The 26,976-nt window shown below is 42.5% G+C and overlaps 1 protein-coding gene across 7 annotated transcripts in view; it reads right to left on the bottom strand.

Annotated features, from left to right (window-relative positions):
* The window catches only part of LOC101480681 (disco-interacting protein 2 homolog C), a 205,257-nt gene that overhangs the window by 88,631 nt on the left and 89,650 nt on the right, over positions 1-26,976 (bottom strand). For 5 of the 7 annotated variants that reach the window (XM_076877149.1, XM_076877148.1, XM_076877150.1 and 2 more), the window contains one exon: positions 5,799-5,870. In XM_076877149.1, coding sequence (XP_076733264.1) covers positions 5,799-5,870 — 72 coding nt within the window. Of the gene's footprint in view, positions 1-5,798; positions 5,871-6,293; positions 6,313-19,239; positions 19,318-26,976 lie in introns of those variants that run through there. The other 2 variants (XM_076877151.1, XM_076877154.1) reach the window with 2 other exon arrangements.

Here is a 26,976-nt window from a genome sequence, read left to right as displayed (position 1 = left end):
TAAGCAAGACTGGCTTTAGTTATTTTATCACAACACAGTTATTAGTCTCCTAAAGAAAATCTGTATCAGAAATCAGAAAAAACTAGAAGCATTTTAAAACTTCTAAATCTAAAACATACACAACAGATCAGTCTTGGTTCACACTTGTGCACACACACATATCTTTAAGCATGCACAAACACACTCACTCAGAGAAAACAACCTCCCTACACAGCAATCAATAAGTCTGATGATAATAACCACCCTGTTACTGACAGCTACAACCGATCCACAGCCGGTGATTTATGACCATCTATCTCAGCTTCATACTTCTACCCTCGTCTGTCTTCATTAGAGCTCTCAGCGTGGCTCAGAGTGCCGCTGTTGCTCAGGCGAAAAGCTAAAAGTTGATTAGCCAATCATTAACGACTACCAGGAAGCACAGGAATAAACGACAGATCTGGAAAACACCTCGCCTTCTTGTTTCCTCTGGGGAACCGAGAAGGATGGATTTCCCTTTCTCCCGATTCAGTCAACTAGCTCTTTGTCCTGCTTCCTTTCCTTATACTCGTTCTGCACACAGACTGCACAGCTGTCTATTTGGCTGCTAAAAACAGGCTATACAACTGTTCAACAGGCTGTTTTATGTAACGCCAAACCTGTTACATATACAGTAACGGAAAAGCTCAAAAATGCAAACCAAAAACGAACTGAAGCTCAGGATTCAGAGCAGGTCACCTGCTGATCTGAAGGTTGGTGCTTCGATCCCCATCTGCTCAAGTCTGTCTGCAAAGATACTTAGAACCCCAAGTTTGCTTTCTGATGCCTCGATCGGAGTTTGAATGTTAGATAGAAAGAACTTACACACGCAAAGCACAAAACAAAGTGTTTATATAAATGTGGAAAGTAGTATGAAGTGCTCAGTTTGAGTAGAAAAGCACTATACAAGAACCAGTCCACATGTATATTTATACACTGTATGTTGTTATCCTTTCTTTTATAAACAGTTGTTTATGTGCAGGGTGTGGTGTTACATGATGCGTGTCTCTTTAGGTGTTTTCATACACCCATAGTAAAGGTCATCGATGTTGAACCAGTGAGACCATCAACATAACACATTTAATTTATTTTTATTTACACAAATAAGAGATTTGCTGGAAATAAACACTAACACAGTTAAGCTTCTTTGTCCTTTGGCTGGTTGAGAAAGATATGAGGGGGAAAAAAGCCAAATAAAGGAACATCAACACTGCACATCATCCTGTGCCAACACCAACATGGTTAATGCTGATTACAGCAATCATAATTTTTTTTTAAAAAGCTCAGGAAGCAATATAATTAAAAAAAGAAACCAAGTATACTATATGTGGTTTTTTCACTTTCAGGAAATTACATAATGTGCTCTTACAGAAAATGCCCTCTCCTTACTGGCATCTAATGCAACAAATGTTTTGCATGCTTGAAGCACGACACAGAAGGACTGACAACCGTAATGTGCTGTGAGAAAGTAACTTTTATAGACCACAGACAGATCACAACTGTGCCTTTGCTATATGCACAATATTGAATGTGCATACATTCATTGAAGTCAGCAGAATAACTACATAAAGAAAATATTCATATTACACCAAATGTATAAATTTGTACGAAATTACTTTATTTCCTCTCAGAAAATGTATTTAAAAGTATTACAGCAAATGCGAATAGATAAATGTAAACATAGGAGGACATTCATGAGGCATCGTACAATGTTTACAAAGTAGAAGTGGTTACAACTCTGTCAGTAGTTACAGGTTTTCTGAAATCAGAGCTCTGCAGTTGATAGGTGTTTTCTAGCTCCCACACCAAAGTGCTAAACATCAAACCTGATCGCGCCTGACCCGCCTACTTGAGCTTGCACAGCTCAGCGGCGGCTCCTTCTGAAAGCCAAAGTCCGATACGGAGCGGCTGAGTGAACTTCGTCATGACTTTGTGGAGGAGTTTTACGGTATCGGTGACACTGTAGAAGGACAAAACACCTGCACTGTGATCCAGGTACACTCCCACCCTGGAGGACCAGGTACCTGGGATCGGGGTTCTAATGTTGTTATACTTGAATTCGTAGCTATTTTTGAAACAGTCTAAAGCCCAAGACTTGTCATTGTTCCCAAACACGCATTCAGCGAAGCTCCCCGTTCTGCCGATACTCTTGTATGAGACTGCTACTAAAACGCCTTTCCCGCTCCTCTCCACCTCCAGGTAGTGGCGTCCAGCAGATCCCTCTGCCGTTCAGCCCTTTCTGCTGCGGCTGAGACTTTGATATGACCTTTATGATCGTCTTTGGAACAGAGATAACAGATGCAGTGCTGATCAGTGCGACAGAACAACTTCATCACCTCTTGATGGCGAGAGCAGATGTTTTCCTGAAGACTTGCACTTGCTTCCACAAGCCTGTGTTTCCTCAAGGGAGGTATATCATAGTGAGGCTAGAGGTGCGCCTCACAATATGAAGCCAAACACTGCAGACAGGACTTGGAGGCTTTCGTTTCGTTCAAAAAGCAATTTGTAGTTCCTGTAAAGTCTGATTTTTCAGGTCTGAGGTGTTAACCAGAATTCCACAATGCGTACATTTTTACATCGCTTTTACTGTAATTCATAGTTATTCCGGTTACCCGTCACAAATATAAACATATCCTGCTTTCAGAAACAATATGCCAGTGACAAAAACCTTGGTATGACACAGATAATCAGTTTACTGTGGTGTGTAAGCACCAATAGTCATATGCCTAAATAGTCACAGAGCATAGTGGCTGATAGGCAATCAGTATATACCTGTAGATAATCACAAAGAGTGTGATGATGTGATAAACCTGAATATACAGGCTTGTAAAAGCAGGTCAGTTTGCCAAGTCATGAAACAGGAGAAGACTTGTTGGCATGTAACCGCAGCTATTTTTAGAAACTCTAACCGTAGTCATCATGTGAAGGAAAATGTTTTAGAGAACTCGGGGGAATTCTTACAACTCTGGCAAAAGTCGACAGGGCTGTCAGAAACTTCTGTTGCTAGCTCAAACAAACATAAGGACATTTTATAATCTGGGCCATGAAAGGGCCAAACAAGTTATTCATTTGTTCAAAGAACCACAGAAGTCTCATGAAAGTTTGCCCAACCATTTCGACGGTGCTTTGTAGACTTGGAAAAGGCTTGCGACTGGGACAAACTAGCTATTATACGGGGAAAATGTTTAAAACACCAATTTGAAGCAGCTGGAAAATGAGTCCACACTCGGTTTACTTAGGCCTGGTCGCTGCAGAGGTCGTGGCCTCGTCTTTCCAAGTTAGAGTAAGATGCAGCTGGAGACTGGTGTTTAACTCTAATCTAATTGAGCTTTAAGCTACATTTATCAGTTTACAGTACTGTTCCTACCAAGGTCCGTGGTTATAGTCAAAACCGGCTTTATAAATAACCATTATCACATTATTATTATTATCTTTTCCACAGCGGTTTTAGGCCCTCTGTTAGAGATGAGCTGAGTAACTTTTATATAGTTGAGATTTGGAAATGGACCATGAACACCTTGGTCTAAAAGTATTCTGTGCACAGTAACAAGCCAGCCGACAGTTTAGTTTAAGTATCCTAGAATTTTACCAAAATCCACATTTACAAGTACTTTCAAGTAATCAAATTGGAAATTCTAATAATGATTGATTCAAATCATCATGGGTTTAAAAATAGTTTTTTATTGGCTGGTGAAATTAATCCTTGAAGACAGTTTATGTTTCAAATTTCTTTTTAAAAAACCCTAGAAGTTATCTTACTGACACTCGAGTTCACTTAAAGTAAATGCAAGAGAAGGAAAGTTTTTCATTTTCTATTTTTTCTATTTTGGCTGAATGTAATGACATCAAAGTGGTAAATTCTCAGTACTGGAGGGAAAAGGAGAATCAAACTATATCACACTGACTCCATACAAAGCAGTGCGGATTAAAGCTGAAATACACCACGGGGAAGGAAACTGTGCTGGTGTGTGTGTGTGCTTGTTACAGAAGGAGAAAAGGAGTATTGTGTTGTTAAGTGTGTTCAAGAGAGGGTCTGAAAAATGGGAAAAAGGGGTTATTGTGCGTGTGTGTGTGTGCGTGTGTGTGTGTGTGTGTGTGTGTGTGTGTGTGTGTGTGTGTGTGTGTGTGTGTGTGTGTGTGTGCACAAGAAGAGTACATTACAGGACTGAAAGGAATGAGGAGTGCTGGATTCATGCTGGGTTGTTCTTGTATTACTCATCCTGCATGGACTCAGATGCCTTTCACTGCCGACCTGGTTTGTCAATAGGTTACGGTTAGAGTTACGGTTAGAGTTAAGGTTAGGTGGGTAGAGACTGTAGTTACAGTTCAGGTAAGGCTCCAGGAAATCAGTGTTAGTTGGTGAAATGTTCTTAGAAGTGATTTAAACGTGAATGTGTTAGCGGCCAAGCAACACAAGGAGGAGTGTGTGTCATCTGCCCCCCTCCCAGAGAACTGGGGACGACCCCCCGCTGGGTCTGGATGTGAATACCACACATTCTCTCCATCCCACACTCCTCATTCCATCCCATAATGCACTTCCTGCCATTCTCCTTGACTGTGTGTCCTGTTAAACATCGACAAGGAGAGAAAAAAGTGCCGTATTCAGCCAAAGACAAAAGAAGGTTTCATGATGCACACACACACACACACACACACACTCGTTTTCATATCTTAGTGAGGACATCTTACCCTAACCATCAATAATCCTACCCCTCAGCCTAAACCATAACCTAACTGTAACCCTGACACAGAAACTGAGCCTCAAACTCGTGGGAACGGGCGTTTTGTCCCCATCAGTGACTGTTGGTCCCCACAAGTATAGTAGCATGACAATTTTGTGTCCTCACAAAGATGTCTAAACGTGCACACAGAGTAGCTGAGATGTGTGTGCTTCACTCCCCTGAGTGCAGTCTGAAAGGACAGAATCAAAAGAACCCACAACGATGGATCCATCGTGGAAAAGCTGTCACTGCTTTATTGGAAGGTCGGCCCTCATCCACGCTGATCAAATGGGAAGACCCGGACACTCTCAGACATGCACAACATTTTAAGAGACTGAAGTGTCACTGGAGACCAGCAGACACACTGGCTCTACAAAAGCTATTACTGGGAGCTGTTATTAATGAGAGGCTGAGCCTTCAGCTATCGGGCTCCCCCCTCCTGCAAAACCAGCTCCTAGTTTGGATTCGGGAGACAGACACGCTCTCTAGTTTTAGGATTACACTCCAAACTTTCCTTTTTAATAAAGCTTACAGTGAGGGCTGCTGACCTTGGACCATCCTTCAGTTATGCTGCTGTTGCTTGTATTTCTTCTCCACTGGTCTCTTTTCACTCCCCAAATGTTTATACATCATTAAATTGTGTCTGTTATCGCCCTCTCTTTTACGCTGCTGTGTTTGTGTGAGACTGGGAGAGAGAACAACATGGTCGGGGTATCAAATAATGAGGTCAGTGTACGTACAAGTAATCCTTGAAGATTAGGCTCAAGATTAATCTAAACACTCAGTTTCAGACAAGTTTTTCTCGCCTTGCCTCTGAACGATACCAGCTATCATCATCTCAGACAAAGCTCTGGCTGTGAGCACAGAAGCCCCGCCCACTAGCTATTCAAATATTCTGTTTATGAGGAGCAGCCAATCAGAACAGCTGGACTAATAAATAAGGATTATTTTGAACTGTGAATCATGCAAAGCTACTATAGTTTAAAACAGCACAGTGTGTGTGAGTGAGCAGTTCAGTTAAAAGGGCAGGATGAAGCTTTAAAGAACAGCCTGCTTTACCTGGTGCTTGAGGTAAGTAGGCTCCAATCAGCTTGGATCGCTTCTTCTCATAGCCCTTCTGTGTGATGTCACCTGCCATAGAGAGAAAGACAGAGCAAATTTTACTTTCCTTATTCTCATACAGCAATACCCAGCGAGAGAGCCAAAGTCAGTGTTAAGTAAAACATGGATGATCAATGTTTTCTAAACTTTACTTCAAGATTCAGAGATCATTAAAGCTGCACTGGGCATGCAGGTTTTTATGGTTTTTTTTAGATAAATGTTCACTGTTCCAGCTCCTACAAGCATAATTTAAAAAAACAATGACAAATTAACAATAAGACTGCAATGAACTGAATACATTTCCCCTGAAAAAGCAAAACAATTTAAGGTACTACAGCATTTAGAGAGATCACGGTATGCTTATCGCTTGCTTACGACCAGATGATTCTGTTTGAATGAATGTGAATGTGCATAAATGAGGAACTCAAAGCACTGCAGGTGCAGCTTATTCACCTTTCACAGTGCGACAAACCACCTCAAAGCTTGCTGACCGATCTCCCCGAGCGATAAATCAAACCTCGCTACGGTACCATCAGCAGATTTCCACGCAGCACAAAGCACATCTGAATCCAATAGCGCTTTTATAAACGATTCCCGGCATTGGGTTTTAACCTCCGGGGACTGTCAGATCACCAGGAGGGGAGGGGCTGCTGCATTTCAAAAGAAAGTTAAGAAGAGAGAGCCAGAAAATTTGGGGGTGAATCACTGCAAAGTAAATATGCGACTGCTGAGTATAAACACACAACAGACCAAATGAGTGTGACCCCACCCCTAATTATACTCCAAGTAAATGTAGCTGGAAAAAACAAAGTAACAATTTCAGAGAAAGGCAGAAAGCCACAGAGTGAAGGATTATGGGAATTAGAGTTTTAAGAACCAACACGGGCCCCAGATTACAATATGCATTTATATTAATATTTATATAGAGGTAAATATATTATATATACACTGATAAACAGTAAATACAATATAGTCTTTATTCTATTTCTAATTCTACTCTATTTCAAATAAAGTTACAGTATGAAAGCTGGAGAGTCTGAGGAGGTTTTGTAGTTTGTGAAATGCTGAATGGTAGTGACTGAGGGAGAGTCAATGAGCCAACAAGTCATTATTGTATAAATGTATTTGGTGGAGACACTTGGATGTGCGTCTATGGGAGCTGAGGCCAGCTGATGTTCTTTATATTGTTTTTGATATTTGTTTCCATTTTCTTAAGCATCAGTTTTAAATATGCACTGAATATGTGCTAATTTACAAAAACCTGAAGATTTCATTTAGCTGACATATTAGAATCAAACGGTTTTACCCTATAAACAAAAAACTATGTCAACAGCCAGAAAGAGTCGGTTTCCATCGCGCTGTTTGGGATAAAAGACTTTGTAAATCCGGTTCTGAATCAAGCTTACTAGTTGATAACTTTTACAAGAAAAACGATTTTGTTGTCTTGTTAGTTTTCTGAAATATTATGTTCAATATTGAAAATGAAGCAGTATCTATCAAACGTGTAGAAACAAGCAACAAAATTCAGTGAAATAAAACCTAAATGTGTATTTTGGAGATTTTCTTTCCACTAGTCTGCAAGAAGCCATGTTATACAAGCAAAATAGCAAGTGGATGAAAAATGCATGTGTTTGCCTGAGGTGAATCAACTTAAAATATGATAAAATGTTTTTACGGGATGCAAACGTCTAATTAAAATATTTGCTTTATGCATGACAAGCAGGCTCTCTACGAGTCTGCAGAGTCCACGTGACTTGATGAATTGTAGGTCCAGACAGTTTTTGGTGCTTGCAGACTTCAGAGGAATTTTCCAGTTAGGTCTGTGTGTGCAGTTGCAGGGACATTTGGATTCAACATGTTCGGAGCAAAGAGGACGGAGAGGACCGGAAGGGCTGGAGAATAGATTCAGGATGAACTTCCACAACAAACTTGTGCGCGTACCGTTTGTACATTCTGTGGGATATAAAAAAGGAGCATCGCAGCAGTGTTTGACAAGCAAGTTTGTCTCGGTGATGTTACACACTTCTTACAGTGTGTGGCTTTTTGTTAATTAAATGCTCATGTTCAATGTGCTTCGTGGTTTTAGAAAGCAGGTCACAGAACACATGTTTTCTAAGGCACGATAACAAAAATAATTACACCCATCTCCATATTTTGTTACATTTGGGCTCCACTACAGCAGCTGTATGAGAATCACAGTCCAAAATAATCCGCATTTGTCCGATACGGGGCCCTGGTGAACCCCTGATTGGCTAACACTCACAAGCAGAAGGTTTGAACAGCGAGTGGGTGGGGCTTCTGTGCTCACATCAAATGAACACATCTGCTCGCAGTGATATGATGCAGAGCCAGTGGTTCTCACATCAGTGAGTGGATGTCACGGTGGGACTGGATGACCCCCCCATACTTTCTGAGCCACGGGTGCACCGAGGGGAAAAAACTCAAACTGGCCGTTTAAAGCAGTGTGAAGCTGAGATTCTCACTCTTTTTGACTGTGTTTAGTATGAACATCCATTCTTTTAAACCAATCAGGGTAGAAAAGTCACAGTCCCTGCTTTAAATGCAGGACTCTAAAAATACCAAACATTCTTCGTGCAGACTAAATGCTCTGCTATTTACATATTCTGAATTTCTGTGACGACTGTAGCTGCCGAATGATCAGCTGCGGAGCAATTTCAGGATTTCTCTGCCTGGAGGATGTCTGAGTAAAAATTAATAATTTAAAAAAAAAAAAATCGGGTGAGTGTGCTTCCCAAGCAGCGAGCGACGCACGAAGCAGACCTGAGTGACGCTAAACCTGCAGAGGATTTGTCGAACACAGAAAAAGCGGTTTGCGTGGCTGACTTGACAAATCCTTCTTAAACGCACAAACATGTGAGTAACTGGCTGGGATCAAGAAACCGGCTGTGGGCACAGACGTCATCTGCGATGATGTCAGCACAATGTATGTGTGTGTGAGAGAGATTTCAGTAGCATGAAGGCACATGGCAATAATTATCATCTCTGGCAGGGAATCCAACTACCCTGCTGAGAGAGAGGAACTGGAAAATACACTGAGGGAGGTGAAGACGTGTGGGTAAACAGAGGAGGTCTGACCTTGTCTTTTAGATATTGACTTGTTGAGGAGGTGACACACAAACACTCAGTTAGCATGTTCTTGATTTAATTGGAGTTTTATCAGCAAAGCGGAGACCGAGTGAAATGAACATGTCAGTCAGCTCTGTGTTAAAAATCATCCACCCAGTCGGACAGGCGGTCCATCAGCCTGTCAGTCACTCTGTCAGGCACAGAGTCAAACACACTGTGGCTGTATATTAAACTACCGCAAGATAAATGCTGTCTAATGCAATCAGGTTTTGTATAAACAGTGCATTCATGCAACTTTCCACGTTACTGCAGGTTTACACGCGGAAAATAAGAAAGACGTGCCAGGCTTTTAGGATCATGCCCAGGAAGGGGCCGCCATTGCTGCCAGCGCCGTTTTAGTCAAGAAGGAAGTGACGGGTTGGAATACTCACGCTTTTTCCTAAACGTATAACAAACCACATCAAAAAAATCTGTGAAGACAACGTTGGATTTGAAACCAAGCCCAGTGATGAATAACAAGCAGGAACATATTAAATAAAATAGATACAAACCATACACACATAAAAAACAGTCATAAGCCTCATAATAAAACACGTACTTTTGCTTATGAACACAGCTGAGACACTAAAATGTGCCTGTGAAAGAAGCTGAATGTGATTCTTTTGATTACAACAATAAAATAAAAAGTTTTCACAGAGTTATAATGGCTGCTGTGACTCAGTTTTCCGGGGAAATACAGAATTTTTTCACCTCTCTGAGCCTTTTTAAAGTAGGTCAGAAATGAAAAAGATGAGACACCAAGGATTAAAAAGGACAGGTAGTAATAATGAGATAAGTTTTTGTCATGAAGTCTATAAAACACCATAAAACACAAGAAACTATGCTCATCCTCAACCAGCAGTTGGTGCTGTTCAGCACCAAAACACACTGAATTTAGAGTCAAGTATCATATTACTCTGAAACTATGTTACTGATTTTGCGAGGATTAAAGTTATTTTTCTGCAAGCTAGTGCTCGTGTAGGAAACCTGTGCATGCAAGTACAGTATACAGAGCAGGTCAAAGGTCAGGGCACACACTCAAACTGTGTTTACAACAGTTTCAGTTAATAAGTTGATATTTTGCCATATTTTCTCTTCCAATTAAGTTCATCTAAGCTGGAGGATTATTTCTAGCCTCTCCCTCGATCTTAGGCATTTGACTTGATGAGAGTTATACTCGTATGACAAACTGAAACAGAAACTTCCAAAGCAAGATCAAAAGCGAATGAGAGGTCCTCCTCCTTTCTCAGACTGGGGTGAGGAATAAAGAAGCAGATGATGAGGATGGAGGGATGAGGATCTTTAAATAGGCACAGGGGAAGGAAGGATGACTCAGGCTCTGCTATTCTGTAACTTCTTCCCTCCGTCTCACTGTCTGTCTATTTCAGTTAGAACAAAATGGATTTAGGGTGATGTTTTCACAGGTCAGAGTGAGGTGGTGTAAGCCCCGAGAGCTTAAACTGTCTCCAAACACAAACAGACACAAAGAGCTTCACATTTAGCTCGAGTGAGTCAAAAATCTAAAAGGCTAAACACAGACGAGAAAGAAGCAATCAATCCTTCAGTTCATTAAAAACCAAAACAATAAACTGGACAATCAAAAAAGAAAAATCCAGATTTTATGAATTTGCTGATTTATTGCTTTTCTTTAATGATGATGTGAAAAATGAACAACAGAATTAGAGCTCTGGAAACCAAAACCATATCTGAAAAAGAAACCTCCACAGTTTTGCAGAACACATCTCTGGAAATGTTTATGACCACAAGGCGCTCTACCTCCAATCAGAAAGCACAGCGTCATGTTAGAGGGCGAGTACTTCAGCCTGCAGCTTCTTTACACATTCAAGACGCCTAAAGCACCAAGAGCAGAGGCCGGCTCAGCACGAGCAGCGCATTGAACAGTTAGCACAGACATGATGACGACTGATCAATGGAATTAAAATGATTTTACATGGTAACCGTTTTAAAAACTGGCTGTATGAACTAAACAAAGGCCAAATACACATAAACACAGTAACAGCTTCTGTGCATGGTCAGTCTGGATCTGCACATTTATACTAGCATTATTACTGTCATTATTATTAATGCTACCTCTTGCCAAACAGCACCCATGGCCCAGAATCATCTAAGGGAAAATGAAAGTCTGGGAATCAAACTTTTCTACCACAAGTTTGCTTCTCTACCCTCCAGCCAGAGCAAAGGTAACAGAGGAAAACTAAACCAATTAAAGGACACAGCTAAGAGCACCTGGTATCACTTAATTTGCATCTAGTCCTTTAATCATAAATGTGTACCGTTTACACAGTTGTCACCCTTATCACCAGGCTGTGGTAGAAAGCACTGTTGGACCACACAGCAGGCCTTTTGTTTCCAATGTTTCAGCCCCATGCGAGGGACAAATCCAGCTACAGTCCTGTGTTTGTGTCTGAGTGCTTCAGTGTTTTGAAATATGCATGGAGCAGCATGATGACAGCCGTAAAACCTCACTATAAGCTGTCTATGAATTATTGACACTCAGATATTTACATACTGCTGGAAGCGCCCTCCCCGACTCCCCGCTAGACATCAGACTGGCACGCTCTTAACCCCGACCTTGATGTCAAGCACTTTGAGTGGTCGATGTATAAATCACTCCTTCGCGCACTTGCAGGACAGTGTGGGTGCCACGGAAGTCACCATAGCAACTGATGGGCTAGCATGTTCCACTACGTGTAAAAATCTGTGTGATAGAGTCTGACACGGACCTCGCGCTCACCGCGGAGTTTGCCGTGACTTCTTTAAACACAGCACTCTGGACAGTTTCACTCTGAGGTGGTCTTTCAGTTCCAGTTGAAGGAAATCTTAAAGCTACAGCGTGCAGTTATATTTCAGACAATGTGTTCTTGCAGCTTAGTTTCAACAGTTTGTGTTTGGCCCTTTCCTGTTTCCACACAACAATCGTCCTGCAGAAGAAAGTCAGCTCCATAAAGACATTAAATAACTCCCACAGAGCTCTGACCTCAACCCACACCTTGAAAGGCTGCCCGACACCATCATCCACCACTGCTGCACCTAGTTTCGTCTTACAGGGACCTACAGATTTAGCTGCAAATTACTGCAGTTAAGTTCAGCATCTGGCGGACAAGAAAAATCTATAAAAGCTGATGCTGCTACAGCAGAATTTAACAAAACTATCCCGTTTACGTCAAAAACACTTTTGCTCACGAAAAGCAAAAGTCAAACGTGCTCCGCGTTCAATCGCAGCCTCAGAGAACAACTTTGATCTGCTGAATCACCTTCCTGCGGTGAAAGGATGAGTGCTGCAAGTCAGTTTGTGCAGAAACAGCCAGCTGAGCCTGCATGACCATATACAGTGTGAGACAGAGAGAGCGAGAGAGAGACACCGAGCCATGACAAAAGAAGAGGCTGATATAGAAGAGACGGAAACATGGAAGAGAAACAGAGACCAGGAAAAAACACACGAGAGCGAGAGAGCAGGGAAATAATGACACTGACAAAATAGAAACGGGAAGAGAGGAAGACTGAGCGCGCGCGTGTGTGTGTGTGTGTGTGTGTGTGTGTGTGTGTGTGTGTGTGTGTGTGTGTGTGTGTGTGTGTGTGTGTGTGTGTGTGTGTGTGTGTGTGTATCTATCCAGCACCTAAAAAGGAAACAGTTGATTTTATTGTTTCCACACTGCAACGCTACAGATAACAGACGCGTGAGAGGAAGGAGATAAAAAACTAAAATATGGAATAGATGGAATATTTAGTGTAGAGTAGAACAGGATGAAGTGAACGAGGGGAAAAAAAAGGAAGGATAGAGAAACAATTCTGTCATGTGACCATTGGGGACTAATAAAAAAAGCTTTTTGTTCTCTCTCTCAAACAGAAAGAAGAGTTTCAGAGTACAAGCACAAATGCATAGAACAAAAACGGCAGAAACGCTGCCTGAGGGAAGCAAAGGACACCTACAGGAGGAAGGTGGAGCAGAGGTTGGAGAGGAACAATATGAGGGAGGTCTGGAATGGTGTGAAAACCATCACAGGCCACAACACCAAGAAAAGCACAGTGGGGGGGACTGTGGAGAAGGCAAACGAACTCAACAACTTCTTCAACAGGTTTGACCAGCCCACAACCCCCCCACCCTCACCCTCATCTTCACTACAGAGTCCAATCCCCACTCTCCTACCTCCCTCGCTTCCCCCCCTTCCTGACACCATGACACCCCCCTCCTCCAATCCCTCTCTCAGCAGCAAGACATCTCCCCCCCTCCCCTCCTCCCAAACACCTCCCAGTGTCACAGTGGATCAGGTCAGGAGACAACTGAGGAAGCTTCGCCCCAGAAAGGCAGCAGGCCCAGACAAGGTGTGTCCTAGGATGCTAAAGGCGTGTGCTGCTGAACTTGGGGAGCCGCTACAACGAGTCTTCAACCTCAGTCTGCGACTGGGGAGAGTGCCCGCCCTATGGAAGACATCCTGCATCGTCCCGGTCCCCAAAAAGAACCGGCCCAATGAGCTGAATGACTTCCGACCGGTGGCACTGACGTCACATCTTATGAAGACTCTAGAGCGGCTCTTCCTCAACCTCCTCCGACCACAGGTACAACATGCCCAGGACCCACTACAGTTTGCATACAAGGCGGGTGTCGGAGTGGAGGATGCCATCCTGTACCTCCTACACAGAGCCCACTCACACCTGGATGGGGGAAAAGGCACGGTCAGGATCCTGTTTCTTGACTTTTCCAGTGCCTTTAATACCATCCGGCCCTGTATGCTTCAAGAAAAACTGAACAGGATGGAGGTGGACCCCTGCCTGGTGGCTTGGATCTCCGACTACCTCACCGACAGACCACAGTACGTCAGGCTGAAGGACATCACGTCTGACACTGTGGTCAGCAGCACAGGAGCACCACAGGGAACTGTGCTGTCCCCTCTTCTCTTCACCCTGTACACCTCTGACTTCTGCTACAACTCTGAATTATGCCACATTCAGAAGTTTGCAGACGACACAGCCATCATGGGGTGTATCTGGGATGATCAGGAAGAGGAGTACAGAAGTCTGGTGAGGAACTTTGTCGCATGGAGTCACACAAACCACCTGCAACTCAACACCTCAAAGACTAAGGAACTGGTTGTGGACTTCGGGAGGTCTAGAGCAGGTCCACTGCCGGTTCAGATAGAGGTGGAGGAGGTGGAGGTGGTCAACAAGTACAAGTACCTCGGGCTGTGGGTGGACAATAAACTGGACTGGTCATGCAACACAGAGCACCTGTATAAAAAAAGCCCAAAGCCGACTGTACTTCCTCAGGAGGCTGAGGTCTTTTAACATCTGCAGGAAGCTCCTGAGGATGTTTTACCAGTCGGTGGTTGCTGGAGTACTTTTCTATGCTGTGGTGTGCTGGGGGAGCAGCACAGCAAAGAAGGACTCATCCAGGCTGGAGAAACTGATCAGGAAGGCTAGCTCTGTGGTCGGCATGAAGCTGGACACTCTGGTGACAGTGGCAGAGAAAAGGACACTAAAAAAACTGCTGGACATTATGGACAATGCCAGGCATCCTCTGCACACGGCCATAAACAATCAGAAGAGTCTGTTCAGTGACAGGTTGCTTCTCCCCAAGACAAGAATAACAGACTTAAAAACTCCTTTGTCCCACACGCCATCAAACTGTTTAACTCCTCTCTGGAGGGGAGAGGGAGGGGAAACAGGAGGACAAAGGAGGGGGAACAACTAAGCTGTAGTGCCTCTTCACCTCACTGTGTAATACCTTGTGCAATACTTTTTGTAAATAGTCAACAGTGCAATAGACTCAATACTTGAAATGTGCAATTCACTTGTATTTTTATTTTTTATTCCTATTTATTCTATTTATCCCCTTCGTATATTTTATTTATATTGTCTCTGTATTTATATATATATATATATATATATATATATATATATATATATATATATATATATATATATATATAATATTCTGTAACTCTGTAACTTCTGTCGGTGCTGTGCTTTTTTGGAAATCGAATTTCCCAGAGGAACCCACCCGAGGGATTAATAAAGTTCTATCTAATCTAATCTAATCTAAAAGAAAGCAGGAACTTTCATGGAAACTCATAAAACCCATAAGACTAAAAAATTACTCGCCTCATTCAAAACCTCGCTTTAGCCAATCAATAGTGAAGAACAACTCCCAGCAAAAGGCGACACAAGTTTTGGGTAACTTTTGTAAAGTAGAAAAAAATGTGTTAAGTTCAACATCCACGTGATGCTGACTGATTCAAAAAGCTTTCTGATCTTCTCAAACGCTGCAAAATGAATCGCCAATCCAATATTCTAGAAGAGCCAACAGGAAGTCGGCCCACTCAGCTGCCGGAAGTGTCATTCGGTCACAAATTACATATTTTGGAAACATTTTATCACAATGGTGCTGCAGAGGGGAAGTCAGAGTCATCAAAGTCATCAGTGCGATCCATCCAACAACTGTGGAAACATCCTCCGAATGCTCCTCTGATGAAATTCATGTTTGTCGTTTTCAGTGACATCACAAGAGGTAATATTATCTGAAGCCAGATTATTTCCACATGTTCAAGGAAAAGCTAACCGTCTGTGTGTGTGTGTCACAACAAGCCTGACAGCAGCAGTTGTAGTAAAAGCAAAATGAAAACAATCGATGCATAAAGATAACATCAATGTTTGGATCTCTGCAAGAATACAAATAAAAAAGCTTGTTGGGTGAAGAGCACCAGCATCATTTACACTGGTGCTCTCTTTCAGAGATGCAGGTTTCAGTGAACTGAACTCACGGCCGCTTAGTCTGAATCTGTTCTGTTAACATTGCAAAACTCCAGCTTATAGAGGGCAAAGTGCAACAACATCAACTTCGATTAACTTCCTTCAAAGAAAGGACCAAAAACTGACCTGGTGGAGCAAAAACAATCAAAACTAATAAATGTTTTATAATTAAATTGGGGCATTTTTATTTGTGCCTGCTTTTGAAAGTTGTTTTTATTTTTTATGAAACGCTGCCAATGGTTATGACTGATGATGGAAGTTAAACACAGAGAAAATCCACACAAACACTCATTAACAACAGTTGGAGGAAACGCCCAAGGGCTCCTCCGGGGATGAAGGCAGGACACACACACACAGACACACACACATTCAGCAGGTGTTTACAGTAACAACATGCTGATTCAGTGCTTGAGTTTTGTCAGCTGAGAAAACAAAACTCTGGGCTGTTTTCATCTGTAAGGAGCTGAGAAAACCATCTCCTTCGACCTGAAAGTCTGGCGGGTGTCAGGCTGCTCCTCTATGATTCTTTGACTTGCTACATTTTACAGTTATGACATTTTCCCCGGACAGCGGCTCTGTGGGAGTTTCTTGGCCCGTTTGTGCCTCGTGATGTTTAAAAGAGTTCGTTTTCCTTCCCTAATAAACAGATTCGACAGCAAAACCTGTAAGCACAGACAACACCTTCTTCTTCAGTCTGAGGCGGAGACGAAGCACACATGGCGCAACTTGACGAAGGTGCTACATTAACAAAATTCCTCCTCTGGCCGTCATAAAACTGGAGAAAGGAGCGTGTAACCGTGCTTCCTCGTGGCACATGACAATTATAAATACATGTATGCTGGATTTCAATCAGTGGACGCAGTTTAAAATGATTTATGGTCGTCCTGCGCGCTTGTGGAAAAACAGAGCTAAACTTACTCTAGTGCCAGCAAAACCATTACACGCACAATAAGGAGGACTGGGTGGAAAGTCCCGTTACAGTTTATGTTCGACCGCATGAAACGAGAAAGGAAACGAATGTGTCTGGAACACGTGCCTTCATCGAGTACAGATGGTGTTCACTCGGGCCGAAGCGTCTAACAAATACAAAATTAATTAAACCGTCGGTGCTGTTGCTAATAAGACGACTATTATAAGACAACTTGCTGCTTCAGTTGGAATCGGCGGCAAAAATGACATCAAAGGCTTTAAACAAATCTCAGGTTCATTTGATACATTTTGTGAGTTTCAGCCAGAATTTGTGCCAGTTTTGTGTATCATTGCAAAAATAAAAACTGTAACCTGCAAAAAGGAAAATGTTTCTATTGAATTCATTATGGTGGAAAATCTAATATGCCAGATGCTGATGCAGATAAAGATAAGATAAGATAAGATAGAACTTTATTAATCCCTCGGGTGGGTTCCTCTGGGAAATTCGATGTCAGAGGCATCCAAGGAATCTGATTTGGTGGTTGTATTGCACTCAAGGCATAGACCTGAAACTCGGAGCCAAGAATCTGGGGAATGTCCACAGTGAGTGTGACAAATTTCTAAACTTTTTGCCACAGAGATGACGAGCTGTCCCGGGAATTCAGCGACGGTGCTTTCACCTGTCCTGACCTCCGATTCTATCCTGTACTAACTCAGTACTGATGCAACTCTAGGTGCTTTTAATGGCTCCGTTTCTGCTCTGTGACTGCCACTATCATATAAACAGCTTACTAATGTGGAGTAAGCTTTATTCCAATAGCACCTTTGCAGCTAAACAATTAATATCAGAAGGTGCTGCAAACCCAAAATCAGAGGACAAAGGTTGTTAGGCCTGAGAACCTCAGATACTGTCTCCAGTCTTACAGTTGCATAAATGGCGATCACACCTGTGTCTGACTTGTTGACACATCTCTCTGTTCTGGATTAAAATGGTCAAAGGCCCTGAGACCAAATAGTGTTTCAGCTTCATGTGCAGTAAAACACAGAGTGCAAAGCCTTGATGTCATTAAGGAGAGAGGAGCAGCAACAACAGCAGGCCATCGGCAAAGTGCTCACAGAAGTCGCCCCCATAAAAACACTGTTAGTAACAAAGTCTGTGAGAACAGGAGGTTTTTATTTACCTTAAAAACATCCTGAATGTGTCTCAGAGACGTTCTGCAGAAGATTTCTCAACATTTTCAGAAGAAAACTAAACAGATCTTTGCTGTCCCTGGTTTACGGTTGGTTATCTCGTATTTAATCCCAACTGTCAACAAACCAGTTTATCACTGCTCTTTATCAGCGTGCAATAAGCTGCACCATCAGCTGAAAGAGACTGAAATCAACAGAACAGAAAATGAGTTTGATTGATCAGCCAGATAATAACTAAATATTGATTTGTTCATATTATTTGTTTTATATTATTGTACACCCAGAGTTCTTCCTGCTGTTCAGCTCTTCAAAAAGACTCAACTACAAATAAAGGGAGGGAGACGCAGCACAAAACAAAGCAGCTTCCAGCATAAAGAAATTTGTTTTTAAGTCGGATTCAGCATGAAAACAGAGGTTATGTTGGAGGTGGGTTGTGAAGGGGCTTGCAGATGTACACAAACTTCCTGCAGACTAAAGCAGGGCTTATAATTTCCACTAGGATGCACCTGGGTCGTAAACTTTGTATATTATTGTGGACAATTAACATTACAATGCACCAACTACACAGGATTCCCAGGCGATGGACTTCAAGCTGATGTGAAATAACTAACAGGAATGATTACTCAGCCGTCGGGCCTCCAGCTGTCCATGTCTGCAATGGAGTATAATGCAGGCTTAAGATATCTTAAACAGCGTTCCCTCTGGCCTTGCAGAAGGGGATCAGGTTAGCCATCAGCTGATGTGTAGCTGCACTGAGATCAGTCAGAATAGTCGGTCCTAAATCTTACAAGATCGTCTCAGAGGCCTGTGTGAACTACATCTATGCTCAGTTCACCATCTTGTACTCAAATGTAATTATTTTCTAGAGGAAAAAAAGAACGTAGCGTGATAAAGAGTTAAAATCAACAATAATCTGAATTCTTTTGACTGCAATAATCACGTAACGATCACTGGATACGCTCACAGTGCTTCTTCAGAGTAAAAACCTGCTCATCTCCTTTATTTGGTTACATCAGCGCCCAGTATTTACATTCTTTGTTTGTCATGAAGCAGGTGCAAAGCCTATCGTACCAGCGACAGAATCAGGGCCAACAGTCCGTATGACGTTATAGGTGCACCGAAGCAAGCTGGCCAGCAGTCACACACGGCGAGGAAAGCTGCAGAGCAGACGCACGGCGCTTTACATCGTCACTGCTGTCTTTGAAAAACGAAAACTTTCAGATCACAGCAAAGTTCATTTTAAAGTTTTACGTGGTTAAAAACACAAAACTCAAACTCCTGCCATTCACCAATGAGAAAAACAAACACCCTGAAGTCAGACATTTATTCCAATTAAGATAATTAGATCAAGAAAATCAGCTTCCACACACACGCAGACACACACACACAGCTTTCTTCTACTCACCGAGCATTTCGGGCAGCAAGAATAAAAAACTGACAGCAGCAAACTGAGCTTCATGCTCTGCTCAGACGAGCCGCCGTCCTCGTCTGTGGACCAGTGTGTGGAAACACTGGTTGCTTATTCCCCACTGGCAGCACACACACACTCTCTCTCGCACACACACACACCCATTCAATTAACATGCACACTCAAAGACAAGCAGCTTATTAGTTTTAAGGAGGAAGCAGGTCGACCTTGTCTGCACAGACAAAGGGCTGAAGGTGTCTGCTGACATTCAGCTACTGACGCTGCCTTTTCTTGTCAACACACACACACAGACACAGACACAGACACACACACACACACACACACACACTCTGCAGCTGTGAACTGACAATGACTTCACCGTGTACCCTCCATTTTTAGTCCTGGAAGGAAGAAAACTGCTTTTCACCTGATTTCACAGTATGGACACACACCCCTACCCTGTTGGTACAGTCCAACACTGCCTGCCTAAACATGCTGCCCCATAAACAAATTGGTCTGTTTGTCAGCTGACTTCACAGTGAGGTAAGAGAGGAGACACACACACACACACACACACACACACACACACACACTCCTGCTGCCGGGTTTTTCCTCACATCTCGAGCCTTCGACCACTCGGGATCCGTAACTTCTCCTGGGGTTACAACGACTGCCAGCACACAGGCGGGGCAACGAAGATTCAATTTTTACTGTAATGATTGGCTCAAATATCTTTATTTTAACTGGAACGAGCTGAATTTCACAGGAAAATCTGAAACAATGATTCACATCCTTTCTTACATGAGAGCACAGTTCAGTATGGTTTGAAAACTGGACGTATTCGACTGTGTCAAAGTGAAAAGCCTGAACTATCAAAAAATGTGATTTTATTTATTTCAGATTTGGGGGTGGGCATTGATTCCTGCATAGGTGGCATCCTTTATAGCACTGAACTCAAATTCAGTGAGCTTTTTCTTTCAAAGGGTTTTTGTAGAAGGCAGACTGCACAACAGATTTTTCACACTTAGGGAAATGGGACTAAATAAAACCCACCGATTCAAAGATTCACAAGTGTGGCCCCAACACTTATAATAGTCTTAAATGTCCCCCTGAAATCTGTCTTATGAGAATTTTTTAGCATTAGCCGCCACATAAAGCAGCCAGCATGGTTCAAAAGTAAAAAGGAGTGCCACCATCAAAACTCAATAAAAAAGCAAATCCAGGGCATCTGTTTGACAGCTGATTCTCTGAAGTGCAGAGCTACAGTGTTAAAATCAGGAATTTTGGCCTCATCTGCTCTTGTATACGAGCGACCACCACCTCTGCTTCAAAGACAAAGATGTTTGTCTTTGAGGGCTTCTCTGCTCATTCCTTTCTGCTTGGGGGGTTCCCCTGGTGTATGCTTGCTGCAAAGAAAATAATACTGGAAAATCCAACATATCTGAATATTCCCACGCTCAAAATAGAGGCCGAAGCCGAGGCACTGTCTACATATTTTCTAAAACGGGACATCATCGTGTGCGATTATCCAGATTTTACAAAACGGGACTTTACAGCTGTAGAATCGCTTTCCATTGAAAAAGCAAACTTAATCAAACCGGAATAATGAAGTCATCATCCAGGAAAACAAATCCTCTGGAGTGACTTCATTTCCTGCAGTTAGACCAAAAACAGAGAGACTGAAGGTTTACGGTCATCTCTGCTGTCCCGAGGGGTCGACTTCTCACAGCGCCGAACTCCAGCAAACTGACCTACATGTCCGAGGAAAGTCCCCCCGCCTGCTCAGGCATCTTGTGACCGGATCGGACCGACTCACTGAGGATGACTTGGGTCACAAGGTCAGCGTTTTTTGTTCTTTTTTCAGTAGATCACCCAGGCTGATCGTCACATGTCCGTTACACTAGATTAAGACACATAATCTGAAACATGCACCCAGCGGATGTTACAAATCAATTTAGAAAAAACCAAAAACACATTTTTGTGTTCAGCATGTCTCAACAATAATACAGATTATTGGATTGGCCCTATAATGGTTTTTCTTCATTTCTGTCTCTCTGTGACATCACAGTATGACCCTATGAGGCTCAGGCTTCAGGTTGCTCTCAAACTTTATTAAAGGTTGTTTCTGCTCTTGGCTCTGCGTGATGTCAGTGAGATGGGATATCCCTAATATGAGTATCTGCTTTTCTAATCTCGTTTACAAGTGGAAGCAAGTCAGAAGAGAGCTCTCATGAAGGGAGGAAGGAGGTGAAATGACAAGGGGCTGCAGCTACAACTATAACGAAGGAGTCAGTCACATTCACTTTAAGCAGCAAATCAAAGTAAGATTTTAAACACCTAGTGAACAGCTGAACAAGCTGGAGGTCATTTCTGCTTTTTACAGCCGCCATTTAAATGCACTGGCTATGCCGCATGCATGCATTGTGATCGGATTGCAGTACACAAATAAGCGAGCTCGGTCACATCCCAGGTTAAGTAAGTCAGTGTCAACCCTGGACAGGTTTAAAGAAAGACTTGCTTCCCTACAGCTGCTGCCAGCAGCTTCGAGTTAGCAGTAAAAAGTGATGTGAGAGTTTTGTTTTTTTTTAAAGGATGCCAGGTTTAAACAGGTTGTGAGAGCTGTGTGTACAGTGAGAGCGTGCAGGTCCTGCAGCCAGAACAAATTTGCATGCAGTCATGATTCCCTAAATAGAACAGGGAAACACACGGACAAAAGTCACGTGGAAGCTGTTTTTACAGTAAGAGAAAATGTTTTTTAAAGACATTTGAGCATAAAGATCTGTGTGTGTGTGTGTGTGTGTGTGTGTGTGTGTGTGTGTGTGTGTGTGTGTGTGTGTGTGTGTGTGTGTGTGTGTGTGTGTGTGTGTGTGTAGATCCTATAGCCGGTAAAATTTGCCTACAAAAGAGGTTCCCAAAATAGAACAGGATCACCTTTGATATCTGACACTGTTGGCGTCTCTTCGTGCACATAAACGCACAAGCTTGCACCTGTGCTTCAAGTCGAGCCGGCCGTCAGACGATATTTACCTTCAGGGCTGAGATGGTGACAGTTGGATTTCTGATAAACACATAAATGATGCACGTACTCAGTCACTCACTCCGTTATAAACCTCCCTCTCATCTCTGCTGCAGGAACCGCAGATCACACACTTTTATCTTTAAAAGTGTGTGATCTTTAACCAACAAAACTAGAACCAAAACTTTAACCAACAAAACTAGAACAGGTTTAAATAGTGGCCCCTTGATTCATCACAGTGATGGTGCTAAGAGGACAAAAGGCCTGGAGTTCACACCGATCATGGAGTCCAATTGAAGCCTCCTCAGATTCACACACTCGGCTGACAATGAGCCGTAGATCCTGAGAAGAAAGGAGCAAAAACTGCAGAAGCTCCAAAGATTCAAAGTGTTTATTGTTACGTGTGCAAAGAAAAAGCATTAATAATAAGTGGAAACAAAAAAATAAGTTGAAGTGTTAAATATATTTATGTGCAAAGGAGCTATGAGCTTAATATGCTGGTTTGATATGTGAGATGAACTGATGTGCAAAAATTATTATTGCTGTTAAAATAAATCAGCTGTTCAAGAGTCTGATAGCAGTGGGGAAGCTCCGAGGTCCAGTCAAAAGTACCTCCTTTGGTTTTGGCGCTCGGTCTAAGCTTAATTTATCCATTAGCATCGCTCGATAACTGATTAACTGACGTGTGGGATCTGAAATGCTGCTCGTCACTCTGACATGAAAAAAATACCTGAAATTTCTACCTGCTCGAGAAAAGAAGCCTCCAAAGATGGAGTGGGAGTCCAGACTTCATGTGTTTTTGCCTGTTTAAAATTTCATCAGTTTCTGAAACATTGCTGATGCATTTATTTTATTTTTTGATTTTACGTTTGCTCTGATTTAGTCTGTATTTTTATGCAGCGCTGCATACGAAGTGTATCGACACGAGTGCACCAACTCGAGATTAAATTTCAAACCAGTAACACAAAAAATGCCTTAATGCATTTTAAATTACTGCACAGTACTACTGCATAGCTGCAGGCAAATTTATAACTGTTAATTTGTTTCTGACTATACATCCATGACGAATCGCTAAACAGGAAGGCAAGTGGTACCTGGGTATAAACTGTTTATAAATGCTTTATAACTCACTGTAAAACTGTTAAAATATTATATTTCATAAGCTTGTTTCATCGCGCTTTCTGAGGTCAGAAGATTAGCAACAGTCCAAATGCTGGTAGGGATTCAGTTTCCTGTAAAAAAAAAAAAAAAAACAGCTCGACAACCTGCGTGTCAAAATAAAAGACGATCTCTCTCCTCCCTCCCAGCATGAACGTTGCTCCATGCTGCCCTCTGTCTCTTTGTCCGAGCTAAAAATGATGACAAATAATCTCCAAATCCATCACGAACCACATCTGCAGTGAAGAAAGAAACATCTTGAAAGCCCTTCAGGTAAAAGAAGGATTAAAGATATAACCTGATCTGAGCTGGCATGTGAAAAAGTCTGTGGCCCATCGCTGGAAAGATCTGATAGAGATCACTTCAGCGCAGACCTCTGCCTGTCGATAACCTACAAAGTGCTGCGTTATCAGGGGAGCCGGTGCGTTTCACACGCCTTCAAACAAAAGCTGCTTCAGGGAAAATGAAAATGGAGGTTTAATACCTTGTAAGACTATTGGTTTTAACAGTGACGTGAGGAGTGTGTGTGTGTGTGTGTTGAAGTCTTATCAAACCCTACTAAAAGCTACTTAGAAGGAACCCACAGGACTGACCGCACAGCCTCAAAATAGACGCACACTTCCCAATTTGCAGAATGTGTTAATGGAGGCCACACACCCTCGTACAGGCACTCCTTTTTAGGAATATAATGCTGCCTCGTTCAGTGCAATTTTCTGCAAACAGCACAAAAGGTTGGGTTCAATTTGCTTTATGAGGCTAACGCCCTGCCAAAAAATCCAGCTGTTCACAGAAGATTGTTGTTGTTTTTCTGCTGATGCTTCTGGAAAGTCTAACATCTTTCCCTTTAACTCCCTGCTGCAAAAACGTCACTTTTCTGACAGCAAGTAGAACACGAGGTTATTCAGTTAAAAGTGTAATTACGGTACGTGCTGCGAGCTTGCATAGTGGTCAGTTTATGAAAGGACAACAACATGATGTGTATCAGCAGATATGTCGATTTATCGTGTTCTAAAAATAATCCATCCAACGCAAAAGCTGCAGCATTTCCATGCTTGGAAAATCATTATTAAGCTTTTCAGGAAAATATCGAACACACTGTTTAACAGCAGAAAGATGGAGTGATGACACTGCAAGTGGTTTCAGATGTTTGAATGTTGAACAAAACAATAGAAACCAAGACTTCTGGAGCTCGAGGCATTGATTTTTGGGTTTTTTTCCTTCAGTATATCGATATTGAGTTAGTGGTGCAGTAATTAATTCCTGCATTCAACAATATTCTCTAAAAATCCACCATCTTCTCAGACACTTAACAGCAGATTGTTTCTTTAAAGACAACAAAAACCTGTGTGTCCGTCATCAGCAGCTGAAATCTGATCCAAAGCTGCTGCCCACGCTGACCCCAGGACAGGAAGAAACGGAGCGTACAGCACCCTGAACTACGCGACCTTCCGGTACTTTCAGAAACACGATGAGTGGTGAGCAATCGATACACAAAAAGGGAAGATTTTCAATGATGAACCCGGCTGATCACGACGACTGGAGCGGCGTGATGTCTGCGGGGGTGACGTCACTGTTGGCAGGGGTGTTTTTACTCTCGAACGCCCGAGAGTTTGGCCATGAAATAAAAGGAGGAAATGATTTGGACAAGGAAGAGTGGAAACTATCGACTGAGCAAAAAAAAAAAAAAAACATTTCTTCAAGCAAACACTCTTGATTGCTTTGGCAGACGTATTAAATTGGATGGACGGACAGCTGTTGTACTTGGATGCTCCAAAGAGAGTATATCTATAAGGTATGAGCTTTTGAAACACCACAGATAGTGAACTCTTAAACAAAAGAAGAAAAAAGTCACCTCTCCCTAACAGCGACTAATAAAATTATTGATATGCAATTAAAACATGTTCCCGTGTTCCTGCTGTACATCACATCAACCGCACTCCTGCACACATAAACCCAAAGAAGAGGCTTCCTCTTTAATTCAATTACATCCGCCAGCTGCAATTTGGAGAAAAGGAGGAGGAGGGAAGGAGATGGAGGAAGTGGTGACCCAGACTTTGGCTCTTGGTGTAGCTGACTGCGATCTCAGGGGGGTGCAGAGTGGCTGAGCAGCTGTGTTAGCCAGGAAATGTACAACAGCACAGAGAGGTGCAGTGCAGCAGATACAGCCGGCCAAAGCTCGACTGTTGTCCCAGTGGTTACACAGCCTCACGCCTCCTGAGCGTGTAGCTGTGGCAGGATTAGGAATTAAGATTTTAAACATTTTGGTTTGTAGCGCTTTCCATATCTAACATTAGCAACCATCCCAAATACCTGCGAGTGATTTCAGAATAATTAAGCAGCACATCATCAATGTCACGTGGATGTCAGTAAACTGTCTGAGGACAGTTTATTATTAAGGTTTTTACCTCTCTGAAGTTCTGCAGCATGATTAAACAAACGCAGCTGGTCACCAATAACAATGGAAACGTGTACGGTTAAAAAGAAGGGATTCACAAGTAGCAGCACAACAACAGCAGTGGTTCCAGTGACTCCAGACATGCTGGCAGAAGTGTGGAACAACCAAAGGGGAGGGGGACACTGAGCACAGGGACCATCGTAAGTTTTGAAAGTAAAACGTTATATTGATCCATGAATTTAAAAGGTTACAGCAACCCTCTGTGTATGCATGAATGGATAAAGGGGTGTGTCACAGCAATGTGGAAAACGCATTAAAACCAGCTGACAGATAGCAGGCTAGCTAGTGCTACTGTTAGCTGAAAACTTGCCGACGTGTCCGCTTTTATCCGAACATCTTCAACTTTTAAAATAAGAAGGTAACAAAAGCCTCATTAATAGATCTTCAAACGTGTACCACAAGCCAAAGGGCGACTTTACTCACTCAGTCATCCGCTACATGTAAAGAACATCATACAAGAGCTAGAGAACAACTTCAGGTCACCGATGATACAACTCAGACAGGTGACACTCGTACAAAAACACGTACCTGTAACTATACACATATACAGCAACTGAACATCTGCAACAAGGACACATAATCAGTGACAAGCAGGTAAATTGTTTTTGTTTATAAAGCAGCAGCAGTCTCGTGGCCAATCAGTGTAGCATACTGCTTCGGCAACACTGCTTTTAGTTTATAGTAGCATATAATATAATTAAGTATATGAGTATGTGAATGAAGTGCATTATAGCTCTGGGTAGACATGGCTGGACTTTTCAAAGCAAAAGGTGCCGATCAGGCGCTAAAAGTTCAGAATACCTGAGGTTAATAGTTCAAATGTCTACACGTGGTTAGAAAGTTTGGGTGTGGAAAGAGACTATTGAGACTCTTAGCAGCTACCATCCCGTCATGGACTCTTTCAATAATAAACATGTCCCAGTTGGCTCCAGTCGAGAAGCTCGCTGGCCTCCGGCAGACGACTGGCTGTGTAAATGTGTGAGTTCTGGAGCAGGGCGTTGCTGGAAAAGAACATGTGTGCTCAGTTAGCTTTCAATGGGTAAATAAATCTCCAGGTTAAACCGATCATAAGCCCTTTAGAGCAGGGGTTGTGGCTAACGGTTAG

The sequence above is a fragment of the Maylandia zebra genome, linkage group LG18 (assembly GCF_041146795.1).
Source record: "Maylandia zebra isolate NMK-2024a linkage group LG18, Mzebra_GT3a, whole genome shotgun sequence".
NCBI lineage: Eukaryota > Metazoa > Chordata > Actinopteri > Cichliformes > Cichlidae > Maylandia > Maylandia zebra.
The sequence above is the reverse complement of the archived record's forward strand: the minus strand, read 5'-3'. Positions and strand labels throughout refer to the sequence as shown.